The sequence below is a fragment of the Ursus arctos genome, unplaced genomic scaffold (genome assembly GCF_023065955.2).
Source record: "Ursus arctos isolate Adak ecotype North America unplaced genomic scaffold, UrsArc2.0 scaffold_26, whole genome shotgun sequence".
Taxonomy (NCBI): Eukaryota; Metazoa; Chordata; class Mammalia; order Carnivora; family Ursidae; genus Ursus; species Ursus arctos.
The window spans coordinates 40,237,520-40,263,659 of record NW_026622941.1 but is presented as its reverse complement, the minus strand read 5'-3'; the positions used below and the strand labels follow the sequence as shown (position 1 = coordinate 40,263,659).

The following is a 26,140-nucleotide window of genomic DNA, read 5'->3' as shown; positions in this document are numbered from 1 at the left end:
AATGGAGGCAAGAGAGGTGCCCACATGGCTTGCTGAAAGGCCCATAGGCATTTAGGGCCCAGGGGCCCTCTTAGAAGCCAGGGAGGGTAAACGAGCCGTGGGAGACTTTCCCATTCTGCCGTGGATGATGAAACGGAGGAGAAGGGAGGTGGAGATGGAGACAGAAATCTGGGGCTGCATCCAGAGGCGGGGAGGGGGGAGGCTGAGGCTTGGAGAGAGCCTGTCAGCAGCAGAGATGGTGGAGAGATAAGGCCCTGACACCCAGCTCTGGTTACAGGCAGGCAGCATCAGCTGCTCGGGTGTCACGGGCGTCCCCGCGCCTCCTCCCGCCCTGCGGACCCATCCACTTGGGCGGCTCCGCAGCGCGGGCTCCCTGGTCCTGGGATGAGGGGACCGGAGGAGGGGACGGGGGGGGGGGGGGGGGGGGGGGTTGGGCGGGGCGCCGCCTCCCGCTGGGCTTGTAAATCCGCAGCGGCCTCCGCAGCGGCCTCCCGGCCCGCCCCCGGCCCCCTCCTCCTCCCGCGCCGGAATGGTACGTTCCGGTCCGCCTGGCCCGGCTGCAGTGGATGTTGCTAGAACCCACGCGGAGGAAGGAAGAGACGCAGGCAGGCTGCGGTGACCCAAGCGGCCGCCCCTGTCTCAGGGACCCCTTCCAGGAGACACGGCACCATGACCCAAGGAAAGGTATCGGCATCTCCCCCACCTGCACCATCCTCCATCCTTCGGCTCCCAGGTCCCTGTCATCCCAAGCAAACTCTCTGGACCATTATAAGCATCCTCCCCTGGCGCTTGTGGGAAGGTCCTCTGTGGTCCTTGTTGAAGTCAGAGGACTGAAAGGCCCATTTCAAGGAATGGGTCGGGGCTTCTTCCTGCCCAACAGGCCCACCTCCCCACCTTCCCTCCCCCCCCCCCCCCCCCCCCCCCCCGCCGGGGGACTTTGGCATCTCAGGACCCTTCACAGGTGCCTAGGTGCCCTTCAGGATGCAGCCTGGGTGTCCGGGGTGTGGTGGGGGGAGTGGTGGAGGGCACCTGGGTAAGCCCGGGGGGCCGTGCCTATCCTGCACCCTCCTCTGGTCCAATCCCAGTCCCAACCATATTATGCACATCTTTCGCACCCCCACAGAAACACCCCTCACCCAACTCCCCGTCATTATTCCACATCTGGACACATCCCTTGTGGTTGGGGTGGGGAGGCATTTATCATGGCAACGTTGCATCAGGGTGCTCTAATTTTTGTTTTTGTTTTGGCTGGGAATGGGACTAGATGGGACCAAATAAAACGTCTTCTCTTTTTTTCCCAGTTTGAAGCCTGAAATGGAGGGGAGGGGCTGGGGCAGAGACTTGGCTGGCCTAGTGTGGTTACATAACGTCAACAGCCTGTGGAATTATACAACCAGGGCCTGGGGCAAAGGGGGAGGGTCCTCTGGCCCTCTGTTTTGGGAGTGCTAAGGATTGGGCAGAGGAAACAGAAGAGGAGCCTCCCCTACACTCCCCCTTCTTTTCTCCAAGATGAGCCTCGGAGCCAATGGCATCCTTCCCTGGGCTCTTGGACCCTCCTTTCTCTGTTTTTAATCTCCTGAGACCTCAAAATGATGTCATTGGGTGATACCACCTCCTGGTGTTGGGCAGACCTCACTTGGGAATGCCGGATGTGTGTGTGTGTGTGTATGGGGGCAGGGCCCTGGTGGCTCTGGGGCTGATCAGCAGGGTGGGGGGCTGGTGAGGAGGACCTGTTCTGGACGGGCTGAAGTCAGAGGTGATAATCCATTTCCTGGGTCTGGGCTCAAAGCACCTTGGTTCTGGTGGGCCGAACTGGATTTTTCCGGATGTGACCCTTCTGGTCTGGGTGATGGAGGAGGTTGGGGAGTGGGAGGGCAGCGGGTGAGCCAGGGCCCCATTCCCACACGCCTGGGCTCCGCAAGGCCCTTCCCTAAGGGTGTTCACCGTGGTGAAAATGAAGAACTTTCACCCCCCACTACCCCAGCCCCCCCCCCCCCATTCCATCCCCCTCCTCCCAGTCACTTTGCTGACACTGCTTCCTGTCCCGGGGTGAACACAATGTGTTGCCCCTGCCTCCTCTGCCTTTCACCCCCAGCTTGCTCACAGGCTTTCTGGTGATGGAAAAGAACCTTCCAGTTCAGTGGTCCTTAGGGCTGCATGGAGGCAGTGCTCGCCCACCTCTGGGCCGCCTCAGTTAGAAGCACCCTGCAAAGAAGGAGCTCTGCGGCCTTGCTCTACGGCCCTTCAGGTCAAACACATTCTTTCTGAAGCCAGGCCTGCCGCCCATTCATTTTCTGAGGTCCAATCTTTTTGCTGTCGGTTCCGTTTTCATGCCGCCCCTCCCCCACAGGCTTCCATCTCGGCTACATTCAGGCCCTCCCAGCTCCGTCCTCTCACCAGAGCTTAAGTGGGCACTCTGGGGCAGCGAGCAGAGCTGAGTGTAAATACACTTCAGTTTTCAACCTGCCATGGAACATTTCCCTCTGGGCCTCAGTTTCCTCATCTGTAAAATGAAGGAAGGGGCTGAACTAGATGCTTTCTGAGGTCCCTTGTAGCAGTGACAGCCTGTGATTCTGCTCTGGTTTGGAAGAGCGGCTGAAGTTCCAATACGCAAGGCCAAAATAGGACCCTTTACCAGGGACCTCTTGCCCTTCCTCCAGTCCCCATTCTTCCTGGTGTCTGCCCCTACCCCTCTCTGTTTCCCTGCTCCCCCGTCCCCATCTTCCTAGTGTCATCTCCAGCCCAACAGAAGGAGACCAGTCCCAGTGGATGGCTCCTGGGCTTTGCAGCCCAGTGGGCTCCTGTGGCTCTATGACCTTGGACAAGTCATTCTTCCCTCCCTGAGCCTCAGTTCCCTCATTTTAAAATAGGGGTGAAAATACAACTAGCAAGGTAGCAGGGAGATTCAATGAAAGAATCATTCAATAATATTCTTGAGGGCCTACTCTGTGCCAGGCCCTTCCCTGGACCCCAGGGAGGCATTGGAAGCATACTCTCCTAGGAATTTCTCCTTCCTCAGTTTTTATTCCAGCTTCAGTGCACCGTGGGCCAGCCCTGACCCTCCTGGAGCTCAGTTCAACCATCTATAAAAAAAGGGAGAGTCTTTGCCCCACTCCAGCTTTATTGGGGTATAATTGACAAATAGAAATTATACATATTTAAGGCACACAACTCGATTTTTTTTAAAGATTTTATTTATTTATTCGACAGAGATAGAGACAGCCAGCGGGAGAGGGAACACAAGCAGGGGGAGTGGGAGAGGAAGAAGCAGGCTCATAGCGGAGGAGCCCGATGCGGGGCTCGATCCCAGGACTGCGGGATCACGCCCTGAGCTGAAGGCAAACGCTTAACGACTGAGCCACCCAGGCGCCCCCACAACCTGATGTTTTGATATACATATATATTGTGAAATGATCGCCGCAATCAAGCTAGTTAACATACCCACCCCTTCACATAGTTACCTTTCTTCGTGTGTGATGAGAACTCTTAAGATCCAGCCTCTCAGCAGATTTCAAGTATACAATTCAGTATTGTTAACTGTAATCACCATGCTGTAGATTAGATCCCCAGAACTTATTCATCCTGCACAATGGAAACTTTGTGCCCTTTGACCAACATCTTCCCATTTCCCCCACCCCCCAGCCCCTGGCAAGCACCATTCTTCTCTGTGCTTCTTCGAGTTTGGCTACTTTTGATTCCCAATATAACTGGTATCATGCAGTTTCTGTCCTTTTGTGTCTGACTTATTTCACTTAACATAACATCCTCCAGATTCACCTATGTTGTTGCAAATGAAGGATTTCCTTCTTTCTTAAGGTTGAATAATATTTCATATCCTGCATTAAATAGGGAGATTCTTGTCTGCACCCCACCCTTCCTAGTGCAGGTGAGAAAGTCTCGGAAATTAGGGGCTGATGAGGAGGACTTGGAAGGCACCCTTTCCCCGGTGACCGTCTCTCTCTGCCTCTACTCCCCAGATCTCCGTGGCTAACAAGGCCCCCGGGACAGAGGGGCAGCAGCAGGCCAATGGTGAGAAGAAGGAGACTCCAGCAGTGCCCTCAGCCCCGCCCTCCTATGAGGAGGCCACCTCTGGGGAGGGGTTAAAGGCAGGGGCCTTCCCCCCAGCACCTTCGGCTGTGCCTCTCCATCCCAGCTGGGCCTATGTGGACCCCAGTAAGTCTCTCAGCTCCTGGAGGCAGGAGCATTAAGGGGCGTGGTGGGCCCAGATGAAAAACCTGGGCAGGAGGAAGTTGCCCATAAATAGATGCATTGTGTGGTTGTTACATGAGGCTCTGTTGTCAAAGGCTTGGGATCTGGAGGGCTATTCCAAGGGTAGGTCAAGGAGGACTCCATGAAAAGGGAGAGACACAATGTCTGCAGTCACAGTACTCTTGGATGGGGAAGCGGGGATTTTTTTCAAGTCACCAAGCTAGGGCAAATAGAGGGGATGGAGGGGGGTGCAGGGGCTATTCTAGAAAGGCTCTCCTCAAACAAAGTGCTGCATAAAAAGGGTGGGGAGAGTGGACACAGGATGGGGCAGTATTAAGCTGTGGCTGGCTCCCTGTGAGTGGGGGTGCTGTGTGTTTCCATGCGGGCTGATCTGAAACCTTAGTGGGGACATGTCCCCATGAAGACCCCAGGGCTGTTGGGGCCAGGGGTCTGAGGATCCCTTCACCCTCACTTTCCTTGTCTCTCTTCCCTTCTCCAAGCCTTTGTTGGGGACAGGAGGATATGATGCGGGGAAGGTATGTGGATATCAGCCTCAGTGCCCCTCACGGCCAGGCATAATTCATTGACAGACTCACCCAGGCGAACGCCAGCTCCTTACAGGCCAAGAATCACAACCCCGCTGTTAGCAGCTTGTGGGAGCTTTGCCTCGGGACTGGGAACATACAGCTCCCCACAAGCTATAAGGAAGGGCCCCCCTCAAATCTTCCTCAGCCCCTGTAGCCCCCCTCAGCAGCTCTTCAAGCCCACCCACCCACCCCATTGTATCAACTCGCACCCTCCCCAGCAGAATTCTAGAAGGAATCTCAAGAACAATGCCTCCGACAGAGCCTCAACTCACCAGGAGCGGCCACCATGGTCCGCACCCCTTACCACAAACCCCCTGGACCCAGAGCCAAGCAGCCCTACCCCACCGTGACCTATTGGAGGGCCAATGAAGGTCTGGTGTTTGTGGGAACGCTTCTCACTGCCCCAGATACCCGCAGGACTGCTTTCTTTCTCCTCTTCTCCCACTCTGTGGCCTGGCCATTCAGGCTTTGGCAGGGACTGTAGACAGAACGAGAAAGAGAAGTGGAGCATTAAAGAGTCAGGGCCTCCAGGCCCCAGGTTTGCAGCGGGTTCCCCCTCTCTCCCCCTTCCACATTTTCCATTTCCAGGTTGCCAAGACTAGCTGCCTTAAGTAATGTTTTCTAGGGAACTGTCAGGGCAGGAAGGAAGCCCATGTTGGTCAACATGTGACAAACATTTCTAAGCGTGTGCCAAGCACGGTGTCCGGCACGCAGCTAGATTTCTGGGGATGTACTGATTTGCATGACTTGCCCTCACAGACCTGACTATATAGACAAGTATGCAGTGATAGAGGCCTAGACAGCTTACCTAACCCACCTGGCAGTCAGGGAAGACTGCCTGGACGAAGGGGTCTCCACATCGAGTTCTGAAGAAAGAGACGGGGAAATGAGTGTTCAGCCTGAAAGAATATGACGTGCAGAGGCCCAGAGGCAAGAAAAAGTATGTTTCATGGCTGAAAAAGTAGTCAGGCTGGAGAAAAGTAGGAGGGAGGAATGTGCATGGCGGCTGAGGGCTCTGGGGAGGCTGTGGACGCTTTGTTAAGGAACTTGAACTTGAGTAAAAGGCAGTGGGGAGGCATCAAAGAGCTTGATGCAGGGGTCGGCTTTGAAAGACCAAGACTGACGCTTTTGCTGAGGAGGGTAAGATCGTGGAGAAATGGCAGGAAGAGAATGGGAATTGAAATGACAGGGGACGAGAACAGAGCAGAGGCCTCAGGAATGGCCCAGCTGAGGGGTATAAAGGAGAGGGCAGCACAGTCCCCGCCAGGCACAGGGCCATAGGCTTTCACTTTCCTCTAGTTTTGTCCCCATGAGGTAAGTATCACTGACCCATATCATAGAAAAGACTCAGAGACGTCTGGTGACTTGCTCGAGGCTGCACAGCTAGCCGGTCTTAGAGGAAGGATCCCCGTGAGGGTCTGTTTGACTGTGGATGCCATGCTCTTCCCAAGGCCTGATATCTGGGTTCTGAGTTCGGGGAGCAGGCCACCAAACTTCATCCCCATCCATACCCTCCTCCTTGCCCTGTCCTGGCTCTCCTTCCCCCTCCAGACTCCCCCCTGCCTTGGTTCGCAGCTGGAGAACCAGCAGATCCTTCCTCCCCAGCTAGTCCCCAGTTCTCAGCCCAAGGGCCTCAGAGCAAGCTGGGGTAGGACCTTTGACCCTGGGATGTGCTAGGTGGCCCGGGGGGAGTGGCTGTTCCTCTCTGGTTCTTAGCCACAAGGGAGCCAGCATGTTCAGGAAGGAGAGTGGGGGACATCAGAGGAAGGGGTCATAATTGTTTGGCAGAGCTTGGCCCCAGGGAGCCCCAGCCAGCGTGCAGGAAGGGGAGGGGAGATGACAATTTATTCTCAAGACTCAGACAGAAGCAGGCGGGGAGAGAGATCCGGGGATGGGATGGGTTGGGGTGAGAGTTTTGAGAACGGGGCTGGAGAGAAAGGCTTGTCCGGTCCAGGAAGCCACTTTGACAAACGTCAGCTCTGAGCAGGTGGCCCTTGGGAGCGGCATTTAAGTGATTTAATGTATGGGAGCCCTCATGGCCCTCCCCTTGTCCATCCAGGCAGCTCCAGTTACGAGAACGGTTTCCCCGCTGGAGACCATGAGCTCTTCACCACCTTCAGTTGGGATGACCAGAAAGTTCGCCGAGTCTTCATCAGAAAGGTAACCACCTCCCCCAACTTTCCAGGACTGTGGGCGTGAGGTGGGGGGAGTCCCTTGAGAAGACCCTGGCCCATCCCTCTGTCTGCAGATTCCTGCAGAGGCCATCCCTCTCCCCGTCTCCCGGGACCCCAGCTGACAGCACCTGCTGGGAGTGTGTCCTTAGGTTTCACCCCACTGCCCCCTGCTATGCCTAAACTCACTGTGTCCTCTTCTCTCAGATACTTTGGGCCCCTCGTCCTGGGGGATGGGCTGTTCTAGTGACGCCTGAGAAGGAGAGTGGAGGGTACAAGCTTCAGGTCTGGAGAGGAGATTGAGTCACTGGGAAGCCGGGGTCTCCCTGAGCCGCACTGGGGGGGCCAAGTCTCCCTGGCCACAAATGGGGCTCCCCAAGCTGAACAGAACTCCTCCCATCCCTAGGTCTATACAATCCTGCTGATCCAGCTGCTGGTGACCTTGGGCGTCGTGGCTCTTTTTACGTTCTGGTGAGTTGTCAATGTGGACCGGGCATCTCCCGGGGCAGTTGTGGCGAGGCCAGGCTGCTCTTGGAACGTTTGCCTGAAGAGATTTGTGTGGGGGCAACGGGTGCCCTCATGCTGGGGAGGAACTTCAGGGAGTGCCCACGGAGGTGTCCTCCACTCCCTGGGCGGGGGTGGGGGTGGGGGGTGGGGGGGCTGGTGCCTTCTGGGCCAGCAGGGGTCTGTGAAGCAGTCATCCTCTCAAATCTTCCAGCCCCACAGCCAGGCACCTCCCCATCCCAGCCTGGGACTGTGGCTGGGGCTCCCTGTGCCACCGGGGGTGCCTTCTCCCTTTCTTCCTCGCAAGTCCTATGGACCGTGGGGGCCAGATGTGGAGATGGAGACAGAGGGCAAATTCTGATTCTCTCCCCCTCCTTTCTCTGCAGTGACCCCGTAAAGGACTATGTCCAGGCCAACCCAGGATGGTACTGGGCATCCTAGTGAGTATACCCCAGGCCTCCAGGCCTCTCGCCAGAGAACCCTCAGTGGCACAAGGTGGGAAGTCTCCAGGGACAGAATCCAAGCCCGTGGCCCCTCTCCACTCTAAAGAAAGACTGTCCTCGCAAGAGCATGGCCAGAAGGGCCCTTCTGGTGTTTGGATCTGAGGGGGAGGGAAGAAGACAGGCATAGCTTCTAGAGCTTGCACCAAGAGGGGAGGGTGGGGCTGGGGCCCTGGCTGGAGAGACCCAGACCTTGGCCCCGAGGGGGAGGGGGGCTGGAACACCTTGGCCCACCCTAATGATGATGTTGCTACCCTTATTAATGTTGTTATTAATGCCTATGAATTATTCATCATAATAGCTACCACTTATAGAGTGCCTAATAAGGGCTGGGCCTTGTCCTATTGCATTCGATCCTCGAGTCAACTGGGTAGGATTACCTCAGAAAACCGAAGGTTCAGAGAGGTTGAGTAATTTGCCCAAGGTCACACAGCTAGTCATTGGTGGAGGATTCAGGTTGAGGCTTGTGCTCGTCATCACTCTGCTTGGCAGATTCCCTTCTTCTCTTGCCAGTTGGCTCCTGCTTGGCCTATGTTTTTTAAGGAGCATGGCGGCTAACCTAAGAAGTTTGATGGTGTAGGTGATTCTTGACCCTCTTATCTGGGCAATTAGGGGTCATTCTGGATAATTCTAGGCCAGACTACCCTGGGCTCAGATCAGATCCGCTCTCACCTAAGTCTTCCTCAGCACCGCCTGGGAGCCCAGCCCTGTCCTGGCTGCTGGGGTGGCTGGGGAGAAGGCCTCCGTAGGGGAAGGTAGAGAGCGGCACAAAGCAGCCCGGGCATGAGCAGCTGTGGGAGAGGAGACCAGAAGGCATGAGCCCGAGACACCCAAGCCCTCAGTCCACTTCGGGGACTCGAGTGGCTCAAGCAAAAACGCAGGAGCGGGACTGCCCGTGGTCCATTTGGTAAGCAAGGGGTGGGACTGGTGGAGGACAGGGAGGCTCTGTGTAAGAGAATCTGAAAGACACCTCAGTGAGCCGTGGAGCCTTGGGGTGGAAGCTCTGAATGTCCGGCGAGGAGCTTGCACTCTACAGCTCTGCTAGGCCTGCTCTCGGGCAGAGATGTGGCAGAGATGATGGCTCAGCCTCCTGGACCACCCCAAGTCCAGAACAGTCCTAGAGTGAGCCTTGAATTAACACGAGCCGACAGGAAGGAGGCTCAGCCTGGCCTCTGGGGCTCCTTGGAGGAGCAGAGGAGTGGAGGGGTGGCTCAGTCAAGTTGGGAGTCCAAGGGGAGGAGACATTCACACCTGGAGCCTTTCTTAGGGCATAGGATGGAGGGCCTGTCTGCAGACCAGACAGGGAAGGCATACAACTTGGGGAACCGGGAGGCACCGTGTGGTAAGCTAATGAGACCCCAGGGACTGCCCGCCGGGCCAGCCCACACGGCAGGTTGGCATGGCTCCCAGCACGTCAGCACCGCCTGGCAGACTCAGGTGCCCTGAGGACTCGGGGATGGAGTCCCCAGGCTCTTCACCAGGCCTTCTGGGGGAGGGTCGGCAGGTCTGCACGCCCCGAGCCGATGGTGGCAGGGGCACAGCCCAGGAATGAGCGGGCTCGGAAGTCGGGGCAGAGTCCACCCCACTGAGGGCAGGCCTGAGAATCTGGCCTGTGGATGGCGAGATTGAACGGCCTTCCTCCTCAACATCTCTAGACAGAAAGCAGAGATGTGGCCCCTGGCTTGGGGAGGGGGAGGGGTGGGGACAGAGAGAAGTTGGGAGTGGGCATGGACCTTGTGCTTTTTGTGGGGTGTCACAAAGCCTTGGAAGTATTCGAGAATTCCACCACCGAGATGCTGCCCTTTCCTCCAGAAAGCCAGCCTATGGCTCTCCCCTGCCCTACCCCCACCCCTCAACTCTCTCCACTTTGCCCCCTGTATCTGCTTCTGGGTCTGAGACCTAGTGGGTCTCACCTCCCACCACATACCAAGCCCTTAGTAGCAATAAGAACAAAACCACTCTTCCCTTATGTGTGAGGCACCATGCTAAGTGCTTTCCAGGTATTTATCATTTGATCCTGAAAACAGCCCTACCAGGCAGATGCTGTGATTACCCCGTCCTCCAGATGAGGACGTGAGGCTCAGAGACGCTGCTGCTTCCCAAGCAGCCTTGCTTGTGCACTTCCTCTCAGTGCTCTGCTGCCTCCCTGCTGGCCCCGCATCGGCCTACAGCAGGACACACTGAGGGAGGACGCCGGTTTGAACTCTGGCCTCCACCTGAGCCTCCCTCCCCTGTTCCGCCACTCTGTAAACAGAGCGAGGCTCCAGCCCAGGCCCTGGGGCCCAGGCTCTGACGGGCAAGTTAGTCTTTCTTTCACTTCTGTGACTCATGCTCTGCCCCCTGGGATGGCGGCCTTCCAGCAACTCCCTCCACTCACCGCCTTCTCAAGGCCCCAGTCATCTCCCTTAGCAGGCTCTTGCCGTATTGTCTGATTGTTCCCTCTGAGCCCTGGTGGCAGGAAGGAGTTGGGGCTGGGGGTGGGGGGGAGCCAGGCAGAGGAGGAAGCGGTGAGAGCAGAGCTGGGAGAGGTGGGTCAGGGCCTCTCCAGGAGGCTGTCAGTCTATTTGTAATAACTCCATTCTCAAGCCCTTAGCCCATGCCAGGCCCTGTGCGAGGTGCGTGCTCGCGTGCTCGCGTGCTCTCGGTCAATCCTGCTACAGCCCGTGAATGGGTGCCAGCAGTGCTGTTTTACAAAGGAGGAAACGAGGGGGCTCTGCAGTTAAGGAGCTTGTTCAAGGTCACACAGTCAAAGTAGCAGAGCTGGGCTGAGAATACGGGTGTCGGGCTCCGGAGCTGCACCGTGACCCCCGGGTGATGTCCCTCTGCCCACCCTCTGAGCCCTGGTCTTGACGGCTGAGGAGCCGTGGGCCAGAGAGGAAAGGAGACTGGGCCCTTGCCCTTCAGAAGCTCCCAGTCTGGCAGGGGGACAGGACCCACACCCAGGATGCACACAGACGTGGGTATCATTATTATCAATATCGCTGACGTGACCGACCAGTGACTCAAGTGAGACCAGAAGAGAGCAGATCCTGGAGTGTTTCTCAACTGGGGCAGGATGATTCTACTGTCCCTCATGGGTCCCTGGCACTAAGAACCCCTCCATCACTGTGACAACTGTCCCCCATCCCTTGAGAGTCACCGAAGCATAAGAGAAGGTGAAGATGGAGGGGTCCTGTTTGTCAGATCCAATAGGCCTTCCTCCGTCCGTACACCCCCTATGCTTTTGCATTTCATCCAGAAGTATTTAAAGGTCACCTAACCATTGCCAGGCCCCGGGTTAATTGAAGGAACGCAAAATGAGTAGGTCACACCAGATGCTACATCTGGGCGGGCGTTCAGATGAACAGCCCCTCAGGGTGTGTGGCTGCGGGTCTCGGTTGAGGAACGCGCATGGTGCATGGAGGGAGCCCCTCTCACCCAGGCCTCGGGCATCCCTGCCAGCCGGTCTTTTCCAGCAGGAGCAGAGTGGGGCGGGCACGTTATGAGGGGGCAGAGGGCCGGGGGAGGTAGGTGGGGCAGATCAAGCAGGGCCTTGCCAGGTCTTTGGGAAATTTGAACAAGGGAGTCCCGTGGTCGGATCCATCTGTCGCTTGGAGGGTGGGAGGTAGGGCTGGAGGCAGCAGGACCAGGTAGAGAGAGGTGGCCCCGCCTAAAAGGGTGGTATTGGGCATGGAGAGAAGGCGAAGGATCTGAGCAGTGCCTGGTAGGAGGATCGGCAGGTCCCCGTGATTAATCGGGCGAGGCCGGGTGGGAGTCGAGGATGCTGAGCTCTCTGGTTGGGCCACTTGGATGGGCATGACGTCCTTGGCAATAGGAGACGCACGAGCAGGGACAGGGAGGAGGGCGAGTTCGCTCCTGACCTGTTGGGTTTGGCACGTTTCTGCTTGGCCATGTCTGCGGAGTTGGCAGTTGCCTATTCAGGTCTGGGGTTGAGAAGGAACATGGAGATGAGAAACAAGGGTGTGGGAGCCATGAGCGTCTCCCTGCTGAAGGGAGTCCTGTGGAGGAGCGGGCCCCCAGGGAGAGCATGAGGGGAGACAGCCGGGTGGGACTCTGCGTCAAAGGAACGGGGAATACTTAGATACTCTGAAGGAGACGGGGAAGGAGTGGCCAGGGAGGTAGGAAGGGACCCAAGAGGGTGTCATTGTAGAACCAGGGGAACAATGGGAGTGATCATATGTTGAAAAGTCAGGTAAGACAGGGACTGACAAGTGTCGCTTGGACTCAACAAGGTCACAGGGAGGTGGCAAAGCCGGCTCTCATTAAGTGGGGCTGGGTTTGGGTTTGCGGGCTTGGGGAGTCATGCGGGGATGGAGAAGGAGACCGTGAAGTGGGGACAGCTGTTTCAAGAAACCCATCTGTGAGGGTGGATGAAGTAGCAACAGCTGGAACTGGGGAAGACGTTGGCGGAAGATGGAAAAGAGCTGAGGAGGGTTGTGTGGGAAGAGAGGTGCCAGTAGAAAGGGTGAGGTTTTAGAGATAGAGATGGTGGGGCAGCTGTGCGCGTGGGGCCCAGAGCCCAGGCTGGGGGGATGGACCTGGGATGGAAGGACAGGAAAAAGGGCGTGTAGATGCATAACGATGTTTGCAGGTGGCAGGCAGGGAGCCAAGGGAGCCCCACATCATCTCAGATCTTTCTGGGATGCATCAGGCCAGACTGTGCAGGAGTGAGGCAGCCTGGGAGGTGTGTGGGTGGGGGAGGATGGTTGGAATTGCTGCTGAGGGGGATAGGTGACGAACCGAGGAGGGAGAAGGGCAAGGATGGCAGGTGCCATGTTGAGGGCCCACTGAGGGCTGGAGAGCGTGCATTGATGGTGGCACCAATCTGGGTAGGCATATGAGCATCCCCCTGGGGGTCCTCAGCCCCTCGTCTCCCACTGCCTAGACTGGCCTTCACTTCCACTGTTCTCTAGAAAATCTTCAGTCCTCTGCCCCTGTTTCGGGGTGGCACCTAAGCTCCCGGCCTGTCGTCCTCTGGACATGGCCACCTGATCCAGAAATTCGCGCCACTGGTGCTTCCTGCTTGTGCCAGGTGCTGGCAGGACAGATGAGGGCCCTTCCCTTGGGTCGCTTGCAGTCTAGTAGGGTAGACCGACAATAAAGTAACACGGTGATTACAGGTAGTGAGAAGGGTGGGAGGGACTGACTGAGGCAGTGTGGGGCAGTGGTTACAAGCTAGGACTCCGGAGCAAGAACGTGTGAGGATTACATCAATTCGTAGTCATAAAGCACTTAGAAACATAGAAAACACTGTATAGAAACTTTCTTTCTTTCTTTTTTTTTTTTTTTTTAAGATTTTATTTATTTGACAGAGAGACATAGCGAGAGAGGGAACACAAGCAAGGGGAGTGGGACAAGGAGAAGCAGGCTTTCTGTTGAACAGGGAGCCCGATGCGGGGCTGGGACTATGACCTGAGCCGACGCTTAATGGCTGAGCCACACAGCCCCCCCCCCCCCCCCCGTATACAAACTTTCTGGGTGAAGTATTGAGAGTATCTGGGGAGGCCACTTTGGATCAGGTGGTCAGCTGTCCTGTGGCATCCCAGACTCAGTATTTCCAGAAGCTTGTCCAATGCCCATTTCTGTCTTTGGGGATTGGACCAGCAGCCTGCCCATTGCCAGGTTCTAGGATAACTGTAGTCTTAAACACCCCCCTGACCTGATCCTACAGCCTGGCACTTGCGGGCAGGGGTGACAGAGAGGAGAAGGAACAGGGGACTGGGTGAAGGGGCCTTGGGAGGCACGGGCTGACTGGCCCATCCATCTGTCTCTCACAGCGCTGTATTCTTTGCGACCTATCTGACCCTGGCCTGCTGTTCTGGACCTAGGTATGTGACGGCTTGAGGAGCAACTTGTGAGAACACGAGCAGGATCTTGAAAGTTCTGGTCCCAGTCCTGCCCACCCCCAGTGTGCTGTGCACCTCTGAGAGGGCTCTACCCTCTGGGCTCCATCAAGCCTGCCCCTCCCTCCTTTTCTTGGAGCCTCTGAGGTCGCAATGGGGCGGTGTGGATCCACTGATGGGGGTACCTGGGCATATGGCTGAAGGAAGGGGCTCCAAGGACTGGGGATGGGGTGAGGCTGAGACCCCTTGCTCACCACACTGACCTGGCCTGTGGCTGTCGGTATCCCTCATTCCCCTCTGAACTCAGTGGCTTGCCTTGCAGGAGGCATTTCCCATGGAACCTGATTCTCCTGACCATCTTCGTAAGTCATCTAGGGGTGGCTGGGGACGTGTGCTGAGTGGAGATGGTGGGAGGAGGGAAGGAAGGTGGGCTTCGAAGGCCAGGAAGTCTGGGCTGGGGATGTCCAATGTGAGGTCCCTGGTGGAGGCAGGAGTATTTTCACCCCACTTCTCCAAATGGGCTTAGTCTCCCCCTGACTCCACCCACTGTCTCTTTTGTTTGTGATGTTGTTTTAAAGAGGTTTGAATGAGGCATCCTGGAGCTCTGGATAATGAAGAGTGGGTCGTAGAAAGGGGGGGAAGCAGGGCTGCAAAAGAAAGAAGGGGACAGCTAGCGCAGGCCTGAGCTGTGGAAGCGGACATGTGGGGGGGGAGCAGGTGCAGAGTTGAGGGGTGTGCACCAGGGGTGGAGATCCAGGCTGGGCCTTGAAGGTGTCTGGGCCCCCAAAGGCTGAGTTCTGGAGCTTTCCTTCATCCTGCTTCTTCCAGACCCTGTCCATGGCCTACCTCACTGGGATGTTGTCCAGGTAAAGGGAACAGGTGGAGGGAGACGGGCCACACTGAAGGGAGCCGTTTCGAACGCATCCCTTCAGAGAGCATTCAGATGGGGGGGGGGGGTTCAGGCAGGCAGGAAACATTGGCCTGGAGCCCTCTTCTCACACATTCCACTCAACAGTGAGAGCGGGACCTGGCCAGGTCAGCGGGGTGGAGGTGGGGAATGGAGGGGAGCACGGTGACCCCTCTCACGCTGCAGCTTGAAAGACCGCAGGCTGGGTAATCACCCCATTCCCTTAAGTCACCTCTGGGCAGCAGCACCAAGCCCTCCCCACCCTCCACTCGCACCTCTTCAAGACCCTTCTAACGGGAGTTTGAATCTGAGCGTGTTGGGGAGGGCAGGGCCCAGGGAAGAGGCTGAGAAAGCAGAGGGAGGGAGGACCCCGGGCAGGGGGGAGAGGGGGGACCGGAGGTCAAGGGATCAGGTCTGGCAGAGGAGGGCGGGCCCGGGGGAGGGCCGGGGAGCCCAGAAGGCCTGCCTGAAGCCGGCCCTGCGTCCGCAGCTACTACAACACCACGTCTGTGCTGCTGTGCCTGGGTATCACGGCCCTCGTCTGCCTCTCGGTCACCGTCTTTAGCTTCCAGACTAAGGTCAGCTCTGGGGCTCGTGGGCAGGGCAAGGCCTATGGGACGGGAGGCTCCAAGCTTGGGTCCCCGGCTAGGGAGAGGTGAAAGGGGTGAGCTGGGGAGGTCCCCTGGCAGGTGAATGCCGGCTTCTAGGGGGGAGCATGAGGCAGCAGCCTGCTGTGCAGGCCTCCGCCTTCTGGCCAGCACACTGCCCAGCTGGGCCCCCCGGGGATGCCGAGCCCTCCTGCGCAGGCTGACGCCCGTCCCATCCCTGCAGTTTGACTTCACCTCCTGCCAGGGTGTGATCTTTGTGCTGCTCATGACTCTTTTCTTCAGTGGACTCATCCTGGCCATCCTCCTGCCCTTCCAATATGTGAGTTCCCGGGTCTCCCACTGGGGCCCTGGGGCGGGAGGGAGAGCCCACCTTGCCCAAGGGTGCCCTTTCCTCCCCTGCCCTCTAGGGAAGGCCCAGAGCCAAAGGCCTACAGCCTGCCATCCTGTCCAACCCTCCTGGCCCCTGCCCTGGGCTTGTTAGCAGTACAAGCAAACAAGCAACGAGGCTTTTCTTGGCAGGCCTGGGCACCTGCTTGCACCGTGAGCCACATCCGGCTTCACCTTTCTCATCCTCCCTTCTAGGGGGGAGGTGAGGCTGAGGCGGGGAGCACAGCACATTTAAACCCTGGGCAGAGAAGGGAGCACAGGAACTCCAGAGGGCCACCAGGCGCAGAAGGGCCCCAAGAAAGGGCCCCCTGGAGCTCTTGAGGGATCAGCCAAGTCCAGAGAGACAGAATCTGGCTGGCCAGGCAGGCAGGAGGTAGGGAAGTGGGGCTCTGAGCATACCCCGTCCCATTAGAGTATCAGTGGGGCCAGCCAAATCACAGCTGTCCAGTCGGCCCTGGGAAATCCAACTAGGACTGCACAGGGCTCACTGGTGACTGAGGCAGTCAGGCTGCTGATGATGGAGAAGGGGGCAGGTTGAGGGCATCCCAGGAGGGGCCTGAGATCTAATCCTGGGACCCAAGGGATGAAGCTATTAGAGCCCTGCTAAAGGCTCAGTGCTTATACTCCCCAGCCCCCACCCAAGGCTCCTCTTAGCCACCTTCGGTGCATGATCCCCCCGCTGCCCCTTTTCCGCCAGGCTGGGAGCAGCGTGCCTCCCTCTCCCCTTCCCCCACCCCATCCTGCCCAGCCCTGGTCCCCAGGGTATTGGCTCTAAATCCAGGACATCAGGATTGGTTCTAGCATTTCCTTGGCACTTCCCAGGATCCTGTTGACGAAGGGAGGGACCGGAGCTGGTCTGGGGGCCCTCTGTGTATCTAGGATGGGGGCGCGGTTACAGGAAGGGGCCTCAGAGCTGCAAAGAACCCTTTATATTGACTCAGGGCAGGCTAATGGGTTGCTTGTGTTTCCAGGAATCTTCTGGGGGAAGGCCCTATGGAGGGGGGCATGACTGAAACTTGCAGTTTCCACACCCACCTGGGTGCCCCGGAGATGTAGGGGGAGCCAAGGTTGGGCAGGGGCGCTGTTCCAGTCTCTGTAAGCAGTCCTATCATGCACACAGCTGGCCGGGACTCCAGAGAACCTCCCCATCCCCCCCCCCCACACCTCTGAGCCATTTACCCCTTCAGGCAAAGCTAGGGAGTTCCCCCTACAGAGGAACAGGCAGACCCCACACAGGACAGGGATGAGTTCGCCCTGGGGGGAGGGAGCAGCCCTCAGGCTCAGGCCTGGAGGATGACAGGGGTCCCACAGGATGAGTCTCCCTCATCCAGCCTGAGTCTGGGGCTGTGTGTGCAGGGAACAGGTACCAGTCGGCTGGAAACGGCCCTGCCAGTCCCTCCACCATCACTGCTATCCTGGGTTCCCCAGACCCACCCTGAGCCCACAGAGAATCAAGGACCCCTCTCTGTTCTGGGGCTTCTTTTTTTTTTTTTTTAATATTTTATTTATTTATTCGACAGAGATAGAGACAGCCAGCGAGAAAGGGAACACAAGCAGGGGGAGTGGGAGAGGAAGAAGCAGGCTCATAGCAGAAGAGCCCTGATGTGGGGCTTGGTCCCATAACACCGGGATCACGCCCTGAGCCCAAGGCAGACGCTTAACCGCTGTGCCACCCAGGCGCCCCTGTTCTGGGGCTTCTTAGGAACTGCTGGGGGAGGGTTGGGGGAGCTGTGAGAGATGGAATGCCCTAGGGAGGTCTGTTTGAGAGTCTCTGGACTAAACCCTCCTCCCCGCCCCTTGGCCCCCACTGCCCTAAACCCTTCCTCGTGTCTGCTCCACAGGTGCCCTGGCTGCACGCAGTGTATGCCGTGCTGGGAGCGGGCGTGTTTACGTTGGTGAGTGTGGCTCCCTGGGGTGCCCCGCCTTCTCCGCCTCTGATCACCTCCCCAGGTCCCTTCACTATCCCTGTCTTCCTCACAGTCCTCCTCCCTGACACCTGTGGGTGGGGCAGGGCTCAATGCCACATTCAGGGAACTCTGGTCGCCAAGACACACCAGCTGCTCTGGGCAGGGGAGGAGGGAGGCTGTAACAACAGGATTAGAGCTTTAGACAGAGCTGAGAAGAGGCACCCCTGGGTCCTGGGGAGGGTCAGTGCTGCTCGTGGGGGTGGGAGAATGAGCGTGGCCACGGGGACTAAATTTGTCATTGCTCTCCGTGGGGTAATCTGGGAAGGCTTCCTGGAGCCAGGGCGCTTCCAAGTGTGAGAGATGATGCGCTTAGTTCAGGCTTGTTCTTGGTTGTTCTCACTGCACTGAGATGATGTTGATGACGACGGTGATGATAACAGTAATAGCTAATATTTGTTGAGCACTTCCCCGCACCAGCAAACCCTCCGTGTGCATTTAATCCTCACCATAACTCTACAAAATAGGATCTGTTGTTATCAGATTCAGATGAGGATCCTGAAACTCAGGGACTAAACGACTTGCCCAAGTTCGCACAACATCCTAGGAAGGGGAGGGCCAGACTGCAAACCCGGCTGGCCTGGCTCCAGAGCCCCGCTCTGGCTGTGAGGCCACACGGGGAGGGGCATGGGGCGGCCGGAAGCAGATGGCCAGGAGACAGGAGGTAGCCAGGGGCAGACATCTGCCTGGAACAGCCCACCACGGGCCCTTTGCTCAAGTGGGCTCCAAGCCCCTGAATGTGATGGCAGTCCAGGACCACCCCCCAGGTGCGCAAGCTCATCTCAGAGACATCTCAGGGAGCGCCCAAGGTAAACACGACTGCCAGTGCGAGCGGCGGCCCGACCCTCCTGTCCCTCCCTCATTGGAATGTTCAGCTCAGCTCAGTCTGGCCAGAGTTCGAGGCTTATTCACAGGTTCCGCAGGCTTGTGGGTGATGGACTGGAAAAAATGGAGGGTCAGAACTAGGAGCAGATGTTCTGAGGGGTGTGGATAAGGAACGGGGTGTGGTAGAGTCACCCATTCCTCACGGCAGGTCTTAATTGAGCAGCTACTATGTGTGAGGTGTTGTGCTCTGTGCCCAGGATGCCACCGTCAACAGGAGGGGCACAGTGCGTGGCACATAGTGACATTTAGGAAATATCTGTGGAATGAGGAAATGACCTTCAGGCTTGGAACCTGAGTCTGGAAGGGACTGAAAAGGAATCTAGCGAAACTCCAAGCCCTTCCTTTCATAGATGAGAAAACTGGGCCACAAAGAAGTTAAATGACTGGTCTCGTTTCCTGGCAAGATAAGGGCATATCAACTAACCGTGGCCTTGGTCATGACTAGGTTGACCAGTTTATCCCAGTTTACCCAGAACTTCCCCAGTTTGAGCACTGAGAGTCCCACTTTTTGAGGGAACCCCTCAATCCTGGGCAAATCGGGAAGGTTGGTCACCGTACAGCACTTCCTTCTCTTGGCTCCTGCACCAGAGCTCTCTCCTCCCGGCAGGACCTACTTAAAACATGTCAGTGAAGAGGAAGGGGTAGGGAATAGGGCCAGGAGGAAAGGAAGAGGCAGGGTCGCGCTGCGGGGAGCGAGCCTGGGAGGGCGGCATTTGCCAGGGACAAATGGAACAGGAGGGGTCGATGTTGCAGGGCAGAGCGGAGGCGGGTGAGCATCAGTGGGGGTGGGGGACCATCAGTGGGGGTGGGGGACGTTACTTGGCTTCATGCGGATCAGGTCGCAGCTCGGATGTCAGCTAAGCGGGAAGGCTGTACATACAAGTAGGGCTAAATGAACAGTAATCTCTTAAATTTGTTTAATAATCCCCTGTGTTATTAGAATAATAAAAATAATGCCAGTCATCTCTTCCACCCTTTACATTTTACAAAACACTTTCACACCTGTTACCTCATTGGATCGCCACCGCAGCCCAGGGAGGGAGGCTGATGTTTTAAGACCTGCTTTCCACATCTGAAGCCTTGGGTGTGAAGGGCTTCCACAGGTTTCCACTGCCAGTAAGGGGAAGATCTAGGACAGGACCCAGGGGTCCTGTGCCCAGCCTGGTTCATTTCCAGCACCCCGGTGTCCCCCTCAAAGACGACAACTCCTATTAGCTCGGAGTCGGGAAGAAGCTGGGGAGTTCTCTCTAGCAACCCACCCTCTGCCAACTCTCCCTGCCCCCGCCCCCACCAGCATTGCCGTCTCTTCTGGATTGTTCCCATGAGTGTGGAAACAGGCTGTAATTTCTCCCGTCTGGAAGCACACACACACACACACACATCCTCTTCTAGCACCCCCATTTAGAGCAAGAAGCTCTAATAAGGGAACCTACACTGACTACAGGCTTCCCCCTAGAAGTAGAGCGTTCCCATGAAACTTTTCATAAACTGGAACAGCGTCAAGTGAAGAAGCCATTACCATTCATTTATATGGAAGAGATTTCGAGTGTCCCAGAGCCCCAAAATAACCTCTCTTAGGTTTTTCTGCTCCCTTAGGACACATCTTGCTGACCTTATGCACAAAATAAATAGAGATAAGACACAGGAGCTCACAGACACGGCTGCAAGCTGCGGCGGCTTAATGCCAAGATGCTGGGTATAGCTCCCAGGCAAGGAGCTTGGGGGCGCCTCGTTGCTTGGGGTGCATGCCGCCTCTAGAACAGCTCACTGCAAAGCAAATGCTGAATGCTGTGTTGGCTATTTTGTTTTTTTATAAAAGTGAAAATCCTCTTTGGATTTCTTTTGGTTAGTGAAATCGGGGGCTACTGCAGGTCCTTCATGAAAACGAAATGGTGTAACTTGAGTTTTCGACAAGCGGGGGTACCTGTATTTCCAATTCGTCTCCTCCCTTCTCTCCTCCAATCCTTCGCCAATTCTCTCAGCCCTATTAATGCTCTCACCAGGGTCAGCGACGGTCTCCATGTTGCTGAATCCAGAGGTCATCTCCCAGCCCTCACCTTGCCAGACTCAGCCTCTTAGACACGGTCGCTCATTCCTCCACCCAGGTGCATCTTCTGCCCTGGGCATCTTGGCCACCGGCTGTCCTGTTCTCCTCCAGCCTCCCTGCTCACACTGAGCGCCATCGGGCCCTCTGGCCATCGGTTTTTCTCTCTCTACCCTCAGTCCCTACGGGACCTCAGACTGTCTCAAGACTTTGAATACCATCTGTAAAGCTGATGGCCCTAAAACTGATTTCCAGCCCAGAATTCCAGACTAGAATTTCCAGTTGCCTACCCGGTATCCCCATTTGGAAATCTACGAGGCACCCCAAACCTATTACGTACAAAACCGAGCGCCTGCTCTCTCCCCGAACCCCTGCTTCTCCCACAGCTTCCCCGTCTCTGTTAATGGCAACTCCGTCCTTCCAGTCACTCAGGCCAAACGCCCTGCTGACATCCTCCACTCCTCCACTCTCTTCACACCCCACATCTGGCCCCGCAGCAAATTCTATTGGCTCCACCTTCTAGCCAGAACCTGACCACTTATCCCCACCTACGTGGCTACTCCCAGGTCCATGTCCCGAATTGCTCCCAATGGGGGGGAGCCCACAGTCTCTGCTCGGTGTGAGCAGCCAGAAGGATCCTGTTAAGTGTGAGTGAGGTCAGATCATCCCTCTGCTTGGCCTCCAGGGATCACTTCCCCGGTCTGCAGGCCGCTGCTGACCTCACCTCCTCCCATGTCCCCTCCCCCCACTCTGCTGCAGCCACCGGGGCCTCCTCGCTACCCCCCTGACATGGCAGGCTCACGGCCAGCCCGCACCTCCGCACCCAAGCTGCCTCTGTCTGTCCCCTCGGATCCATTCACAGTTCTCTGCGTCCCCGCCTTCAGGTGTTCGCTCTGTTTACAGTCCTGTGTGACGTGCACACACCCACACACACACACACACACTCCCTACTCTTCCCTGCTTTATGTCTCGCCATGGCACTTCTCATCCAGACCTACTCTTACATTTTTCTGATTTTTTTGTTGATCGTTTGTCTCCCAGCAGCAGAATTTAAGTTCCTCGAGGGCAGAGATTTTTATCTGGTTTGTTCTTCGCTGCATCCCCAGTGCCTCGAATAGTGCCTGGCACACAGTAGGCACCCCCTTGATGTGTGTGGGACGAATGGATGCCTGAGAGGCCCGGCCGGCCGCGGGGCCAAGGCTGGCCGAGGCGCGGGTCAGAGCAGAGCAAAGACAGCCGCAGTTGCACAGTGAGTCACAGGGGAGGAGGAACCACGGCGCCTAATTACCAGTTAATGTCTCATTAGGACAGCAACACACTGAAAGGCCCTGGCTCCTCCTGCCAATTATGTAAACAATGGTCAGGAGCGAGGTGCGAATCCCCCAGCTCCCCCAGCTCCGTCCCCTGCCCCTTGTTCACGTGGGTCACCAGGAGGGGTGATGGGCCACAGGGCGCCTGGGGAAGATCTGAGAGGGGGCCCTGGATTCATTCTCCTCCCTCCTCTGAGTTTCCAGTGGACAGAGGCCATCAGAGGCCCAGCCCCACAAGAACTGTCTCGGGGCCTTTCCATTAACCCCAACTCAGAATGTCCTTGACCTCAGTCTGACCCTGCTTCCTGCATCAGTTCTGTCCTGTGGAAGCTGCGGTTCCCTAGTCTCTTCATCTGCCCACCCTGGCAACTCCCAGCCCAGCCTGTGGAGAGTTCTCTGCACCATGAGGGGCCCTCCCAGCATTTAGCTAGAAAGACAAGACAGCACTCAGAGCATCCCTGCCCAGCTGCCGCAAGGAGGATGTGTGAGAAAGGAGAGAGGCGTCAGAGGAGGGTCTGGACCCCCAGTGAGGAGCCTCCTCCCCCACCCCATCCTCCCAGTCGGGGCCTTGGAAGGGCTGCTACAATCAAATGGTTTCGTCTCCTAGAGACCTCAGCCCCTCGCTGACGGTCTCTGTCATCTGGGAGGGCAGAGCGGCCAAGCTGGAGGAAGCTGAGCCTGGGGTGGGGAGCCCAGGTTTCTTCGAGCCGAGGTCCAGCCTTGAGGCACAGGCCCCTCCTAGGCCTCACCTGTCTAGCCTTGGTGCATTCTCAAGAGGCTTTGGCTTTTCTGCCTCACCCCTATCTCATACCCCCTACTGGGCGCCAGACCCAAATGCCAATAGAAGCGGGTGAGTCAGCCCACAGGTACCTCAGGGCGGCCTCATGCTTCTCACCCCCTCATTCCCTCTTCTTGGGTGCTTTCATGTAGAAGCTCATGGAAGGTCAGGCAGGGGAGCGTGAGGGTTTGGCTGGGTGGGATGATGGCGCAAGGTGGAGGGGCTGGGACAGAGCAGGCGGGTTGGGGCAGGAAGAGAGAAAGCGGGTCGGGTCGAGGGTTGGCCAGCAGGTTTCCCACTGTGGCCGAGCTTCTGTGCTTATATGGCTCTACCTCAGAGCTGGCCCTTCTTTCGGGAAGCTGAGGTCTCCCAGCCACCTAAATCAGGAAGACAAGCCAGGAGACTTAGGGAAGAAACTAGGTGACAAGCCCAGTAGGAAAGGAACTCTCCCCTGCCCAGCCTGGCCAGTCTGGGGAGCCCAGAAAACATCACAGTCTCTGTGTTTTAAGGAAGATTATCCAGAAGCTGTGTGGATAGGCCAGAGGCAGAGAGGCCAGTTAAGAGGCCACTGCAGAGTCCCAGAGTCAGGGACAGGGTGGCAGGAAGAACGTGTGCTGGTCAGAAGTGGACGCTTCAGGGCCCAATGGTGTTTGGGTGAGTGAAGCTTAGGTAGGAAGATGCTGTGTTTGTAGAGGTGCTGGGCCTCCAACACTGGGTGACCGTGGGGAAGATGCACACAGCCATCTGTCCTCAGCCCCTGGAAGAAAGGAGGGCAGAGACTGAGTCCTCAGAGCTGGCATGGACCTATTTGTGCTGAGGCCTCGAGAGAGCATGCTCCGCACCCCACATACACTCCCACATACCACACACACCCCACAACCCCCCCCACATAACACACACACCACACAACCCCCCATGTACCACACACACCACACAACAACCCCTCCACGTACCACACACACCACACATGTACCACACACCATGTATGTACACACACACGCACACACATACACAGGCACACAGTGTTACCCGCCAAAGCTGGATGAAAGCCCCATTTTTCTGACTCTCAGCCCAATATTCTTTCAACTCTACCTTCTGTCCATTTCGCAGGGAAAAGAGAGGCCTCCAGATTGACTGCCTCCACAGCAGAAGGACCCAGAGAGGCTTTCTCCACCTCTGAGACTGGGCCTTTTAGCAGTTACTTCCATCCAGCCCCAACAGAGAATTTGTGTCGCCTGTGTCCCCATGACTGGCCTAGGCCATCCCTACAGGCTCTGGAGGCTTCTGGAAAGAGACTCCTGTTTGCCCCCACCCCACCCCTCTCCCTGCTTTTCTAGTCAGGGCCATGATACATGCCCTGTCTTCTTTACCGTTAGAGAAACACGTTGAAAAGCGAAAAGGGCTACACAAACCCAAGGTAGGATATGATTTTATTTTAGTCTTATCTTTATTTCATTCAGAGCTTAGAGGCTCTTTTGCCTCAGTTTCTTACGTGAGCCTGAAAGATCTCGTGAGAACCTTCTCTGTTCCGCCATCCACCCTCCGGCCACTAAAATAGCCCCAACACCTCACCTGAGGCCGCATCTGAACCCTCTAGAAGTTGAGCGCTTTCCTCTGAGGGCTGCAGGTGGGAGGGTGGATTGCCAGGGAACTGCTCCTTCAGGGGGAAAGTGCGCTTGGCGTCCCCCTCCCAGGACTCTCCTCAGTTTCACTTCCTGAGGCCCTAATCCTCAGCAACCAACACCCTGCTCAAACCAAGCCCTTCAAACCGACACCTTGACCCGGAGAAGGTGAAAGAAGCCCCCCTCCCAGCCCCCGGGGATGGGGGACTGAGGGAGAGGGGGGTTCAGGGTTCCTGTAGGGAGCAGGGCCAAGGAGTGTCTAACTGGCACGCTGGGGCAGGGAAGGCACAGGGCGCTGCTCTCTTATCCAGAGCAGGGCCAGGAAGAGGTGCTATCAGAAGGGCCGGGGCGCTCTCTAGGTGCCCACATGCGCACTACCCAAACAGTTTTCAAGATCTAGCTCATCCTCTTACCACCGTGACCTTGGGCATGTTATTTGACTTCTCTGTGCCTCAGTGGCTTCATCTGTAAAATGGGCTAATACGAACTATTCCACAAAGCTGTGGTAATAAATAAATAAGGCAAGATATGAAAGGGAAAGTGAAAACAGCCTAGCACCTGGACCTTGGTGCCTTCTCAACTACCATGATAGCTTTTACCCTTATTGTAAATTTTTTTTTAAAAGATTTTATTTATTTATTTGACAGAGATAGAGACAGCCAGCGAGAGAGGGAACACAAGCAGGGGGAGTGGGAGAGGAAGAAGCAGGCTCATAGTGGAGGAGCCTGATGTGGGACTCGATCCCATAACGCCGGGATCACGCCCTGAGCCGAAGGCAGACGCTTAACCGCTGTCCACCCAGGCGCCCCCCTTATTGTAAATGTTAACCTTGTAACTCAGAGCACCAAAATTTGCAGCAGAGTACCTGGGGTTCAAATCCATTCTCTGCCACATTCTAGCTGTGTGGACTGATAAAATCATATCACCTCCCTGTGCTTCCGTTTCCTTATCTCTAAAATGCAGATAATAATAGTACATACGTCGTAGGTTGTTGTGACTTGCAAGTGAATTAATATATGCAAAGCCCTTAGAAAGTGCCTGGCACATCATTAATCAATAATATCGCCTGTTAGTAGTAGTCAGGTGCAAGATTTGAACCCAGGTCTGCGTGACTGCCCAGTCCACGTTCTTAAGCACAGTATTACACTCATGCCCTTCCTCAGAGGACCACACATGGGCTCTTTCACACACTTTCATACACTGCTCGCCTTTATCCTGGGCCAGGCTTTCCGGCTCACGTGCCTGCCAGACCCTGCTCCTTCAGTGGCCGCCTGGAGGTGCTCCCCAGGACCCAGGGCTGCATGCACGTGTTGTCTGTGCCGTTGACACCTTTGACGCTCAGGCCTGTGAAGATGACCATCTTCTATTGGCACCAGGCAACAACGGACCCCCGGTCTCCACTCACGGCCTCTCCTCCACTCCCCTGTTCCCCCCTCCCTGCCCCTGCCCCACATCCTGGCCAAGGGCACGAGGGCTTAAGGCTGGCAGCCTCTTCCTATAGCATCCCCCAAGCCCAGGCTCACCCCCTAGCCCAGAAAGTGGTGGCAGGGCCAGGCGGGCCCGGCTCCCCCTACAGCCCCCCAGGAAGCCTACAGTGCTCTTGGCCTTGCGCTCTGTTTGTGCTTCTCTTCCCACCTCTTCCAGCCTTCTACACACACACACACACACACACACACACACACACACGCCCCAAAGCAGTGCCACATGGTGGAAGGAGAACAGGATTTGGGGTCTGTCCTCTTGGCTGTGCCAAGTGGGCAAGTCACGTACACTCTCTGTGCCCCAGACTCCTCAGCTTCGTGATGGACATGGTAACGGAAC

At 56.7% G+C, this 26,140-nt stretch overlaps 1 protein-coding gene across 1 annotated transcript in view; it reads left to right on the top strand.

Moving 5' to 3' along the window:
- The first annotated feature begins 561 nt into the window (after nucleotides 1–561).
- The window catches only part of FAIM2 (Fas apoptotic inhibitory molecule 2), a 33,218-nt gene continuing 7,639 nt past the window's right edge, over nucleotides 562–26,140 (top strand). Inside the window, exons 1-11 of the mRNA XM_026501919.4 lie at nucleotides 562–684; nucleotides 3,978–4,173; nucleotides 6,856–6,956; nucleotides 7,374–7,438; nucleotides 7,858–7,911; nucleotides 13,749–13,799; nucleotides 14,137–14,176; nucleotides 14,643–14,680; nucleotides 15,212–15,299; nucleotides 15,553–15,648; nucleotides 17,558–17,611. Coding sequence (XP_026357704.1) covers nucleotides 670–684; nucleotides 3,978–4,173; nucleotides 6,856–6,956; nucleotides 7,374–7,438; nucleotides 7,858–7,911; nucleotides 13,749–13,799; nucleotides 14,137–14,176; nucleotides 14,643–14,680; nucleotides 15,212–15,299; nucleotides 15,553–15,648; nucleotides 17,558–17,611 — 798 coding nt within the window. The 5' untranslated portion in view covers nucleotides 562–669. The remainder of the gene's footprint in view (nucleotides 685–3,977; nucleotides 4,174–6,855; nucleotides 6,957–7,373; nucleotides 7,439–7,857; nucleotides 7,912–13,748; nucleotides 13,800–14,136; nucleotides 14,177–14,642; nucleotides 14,681–15,211; nucleotides 15,300–15,552; nucleotides 15,649–17,557; nucleotides 17,612–26,140) is intronic.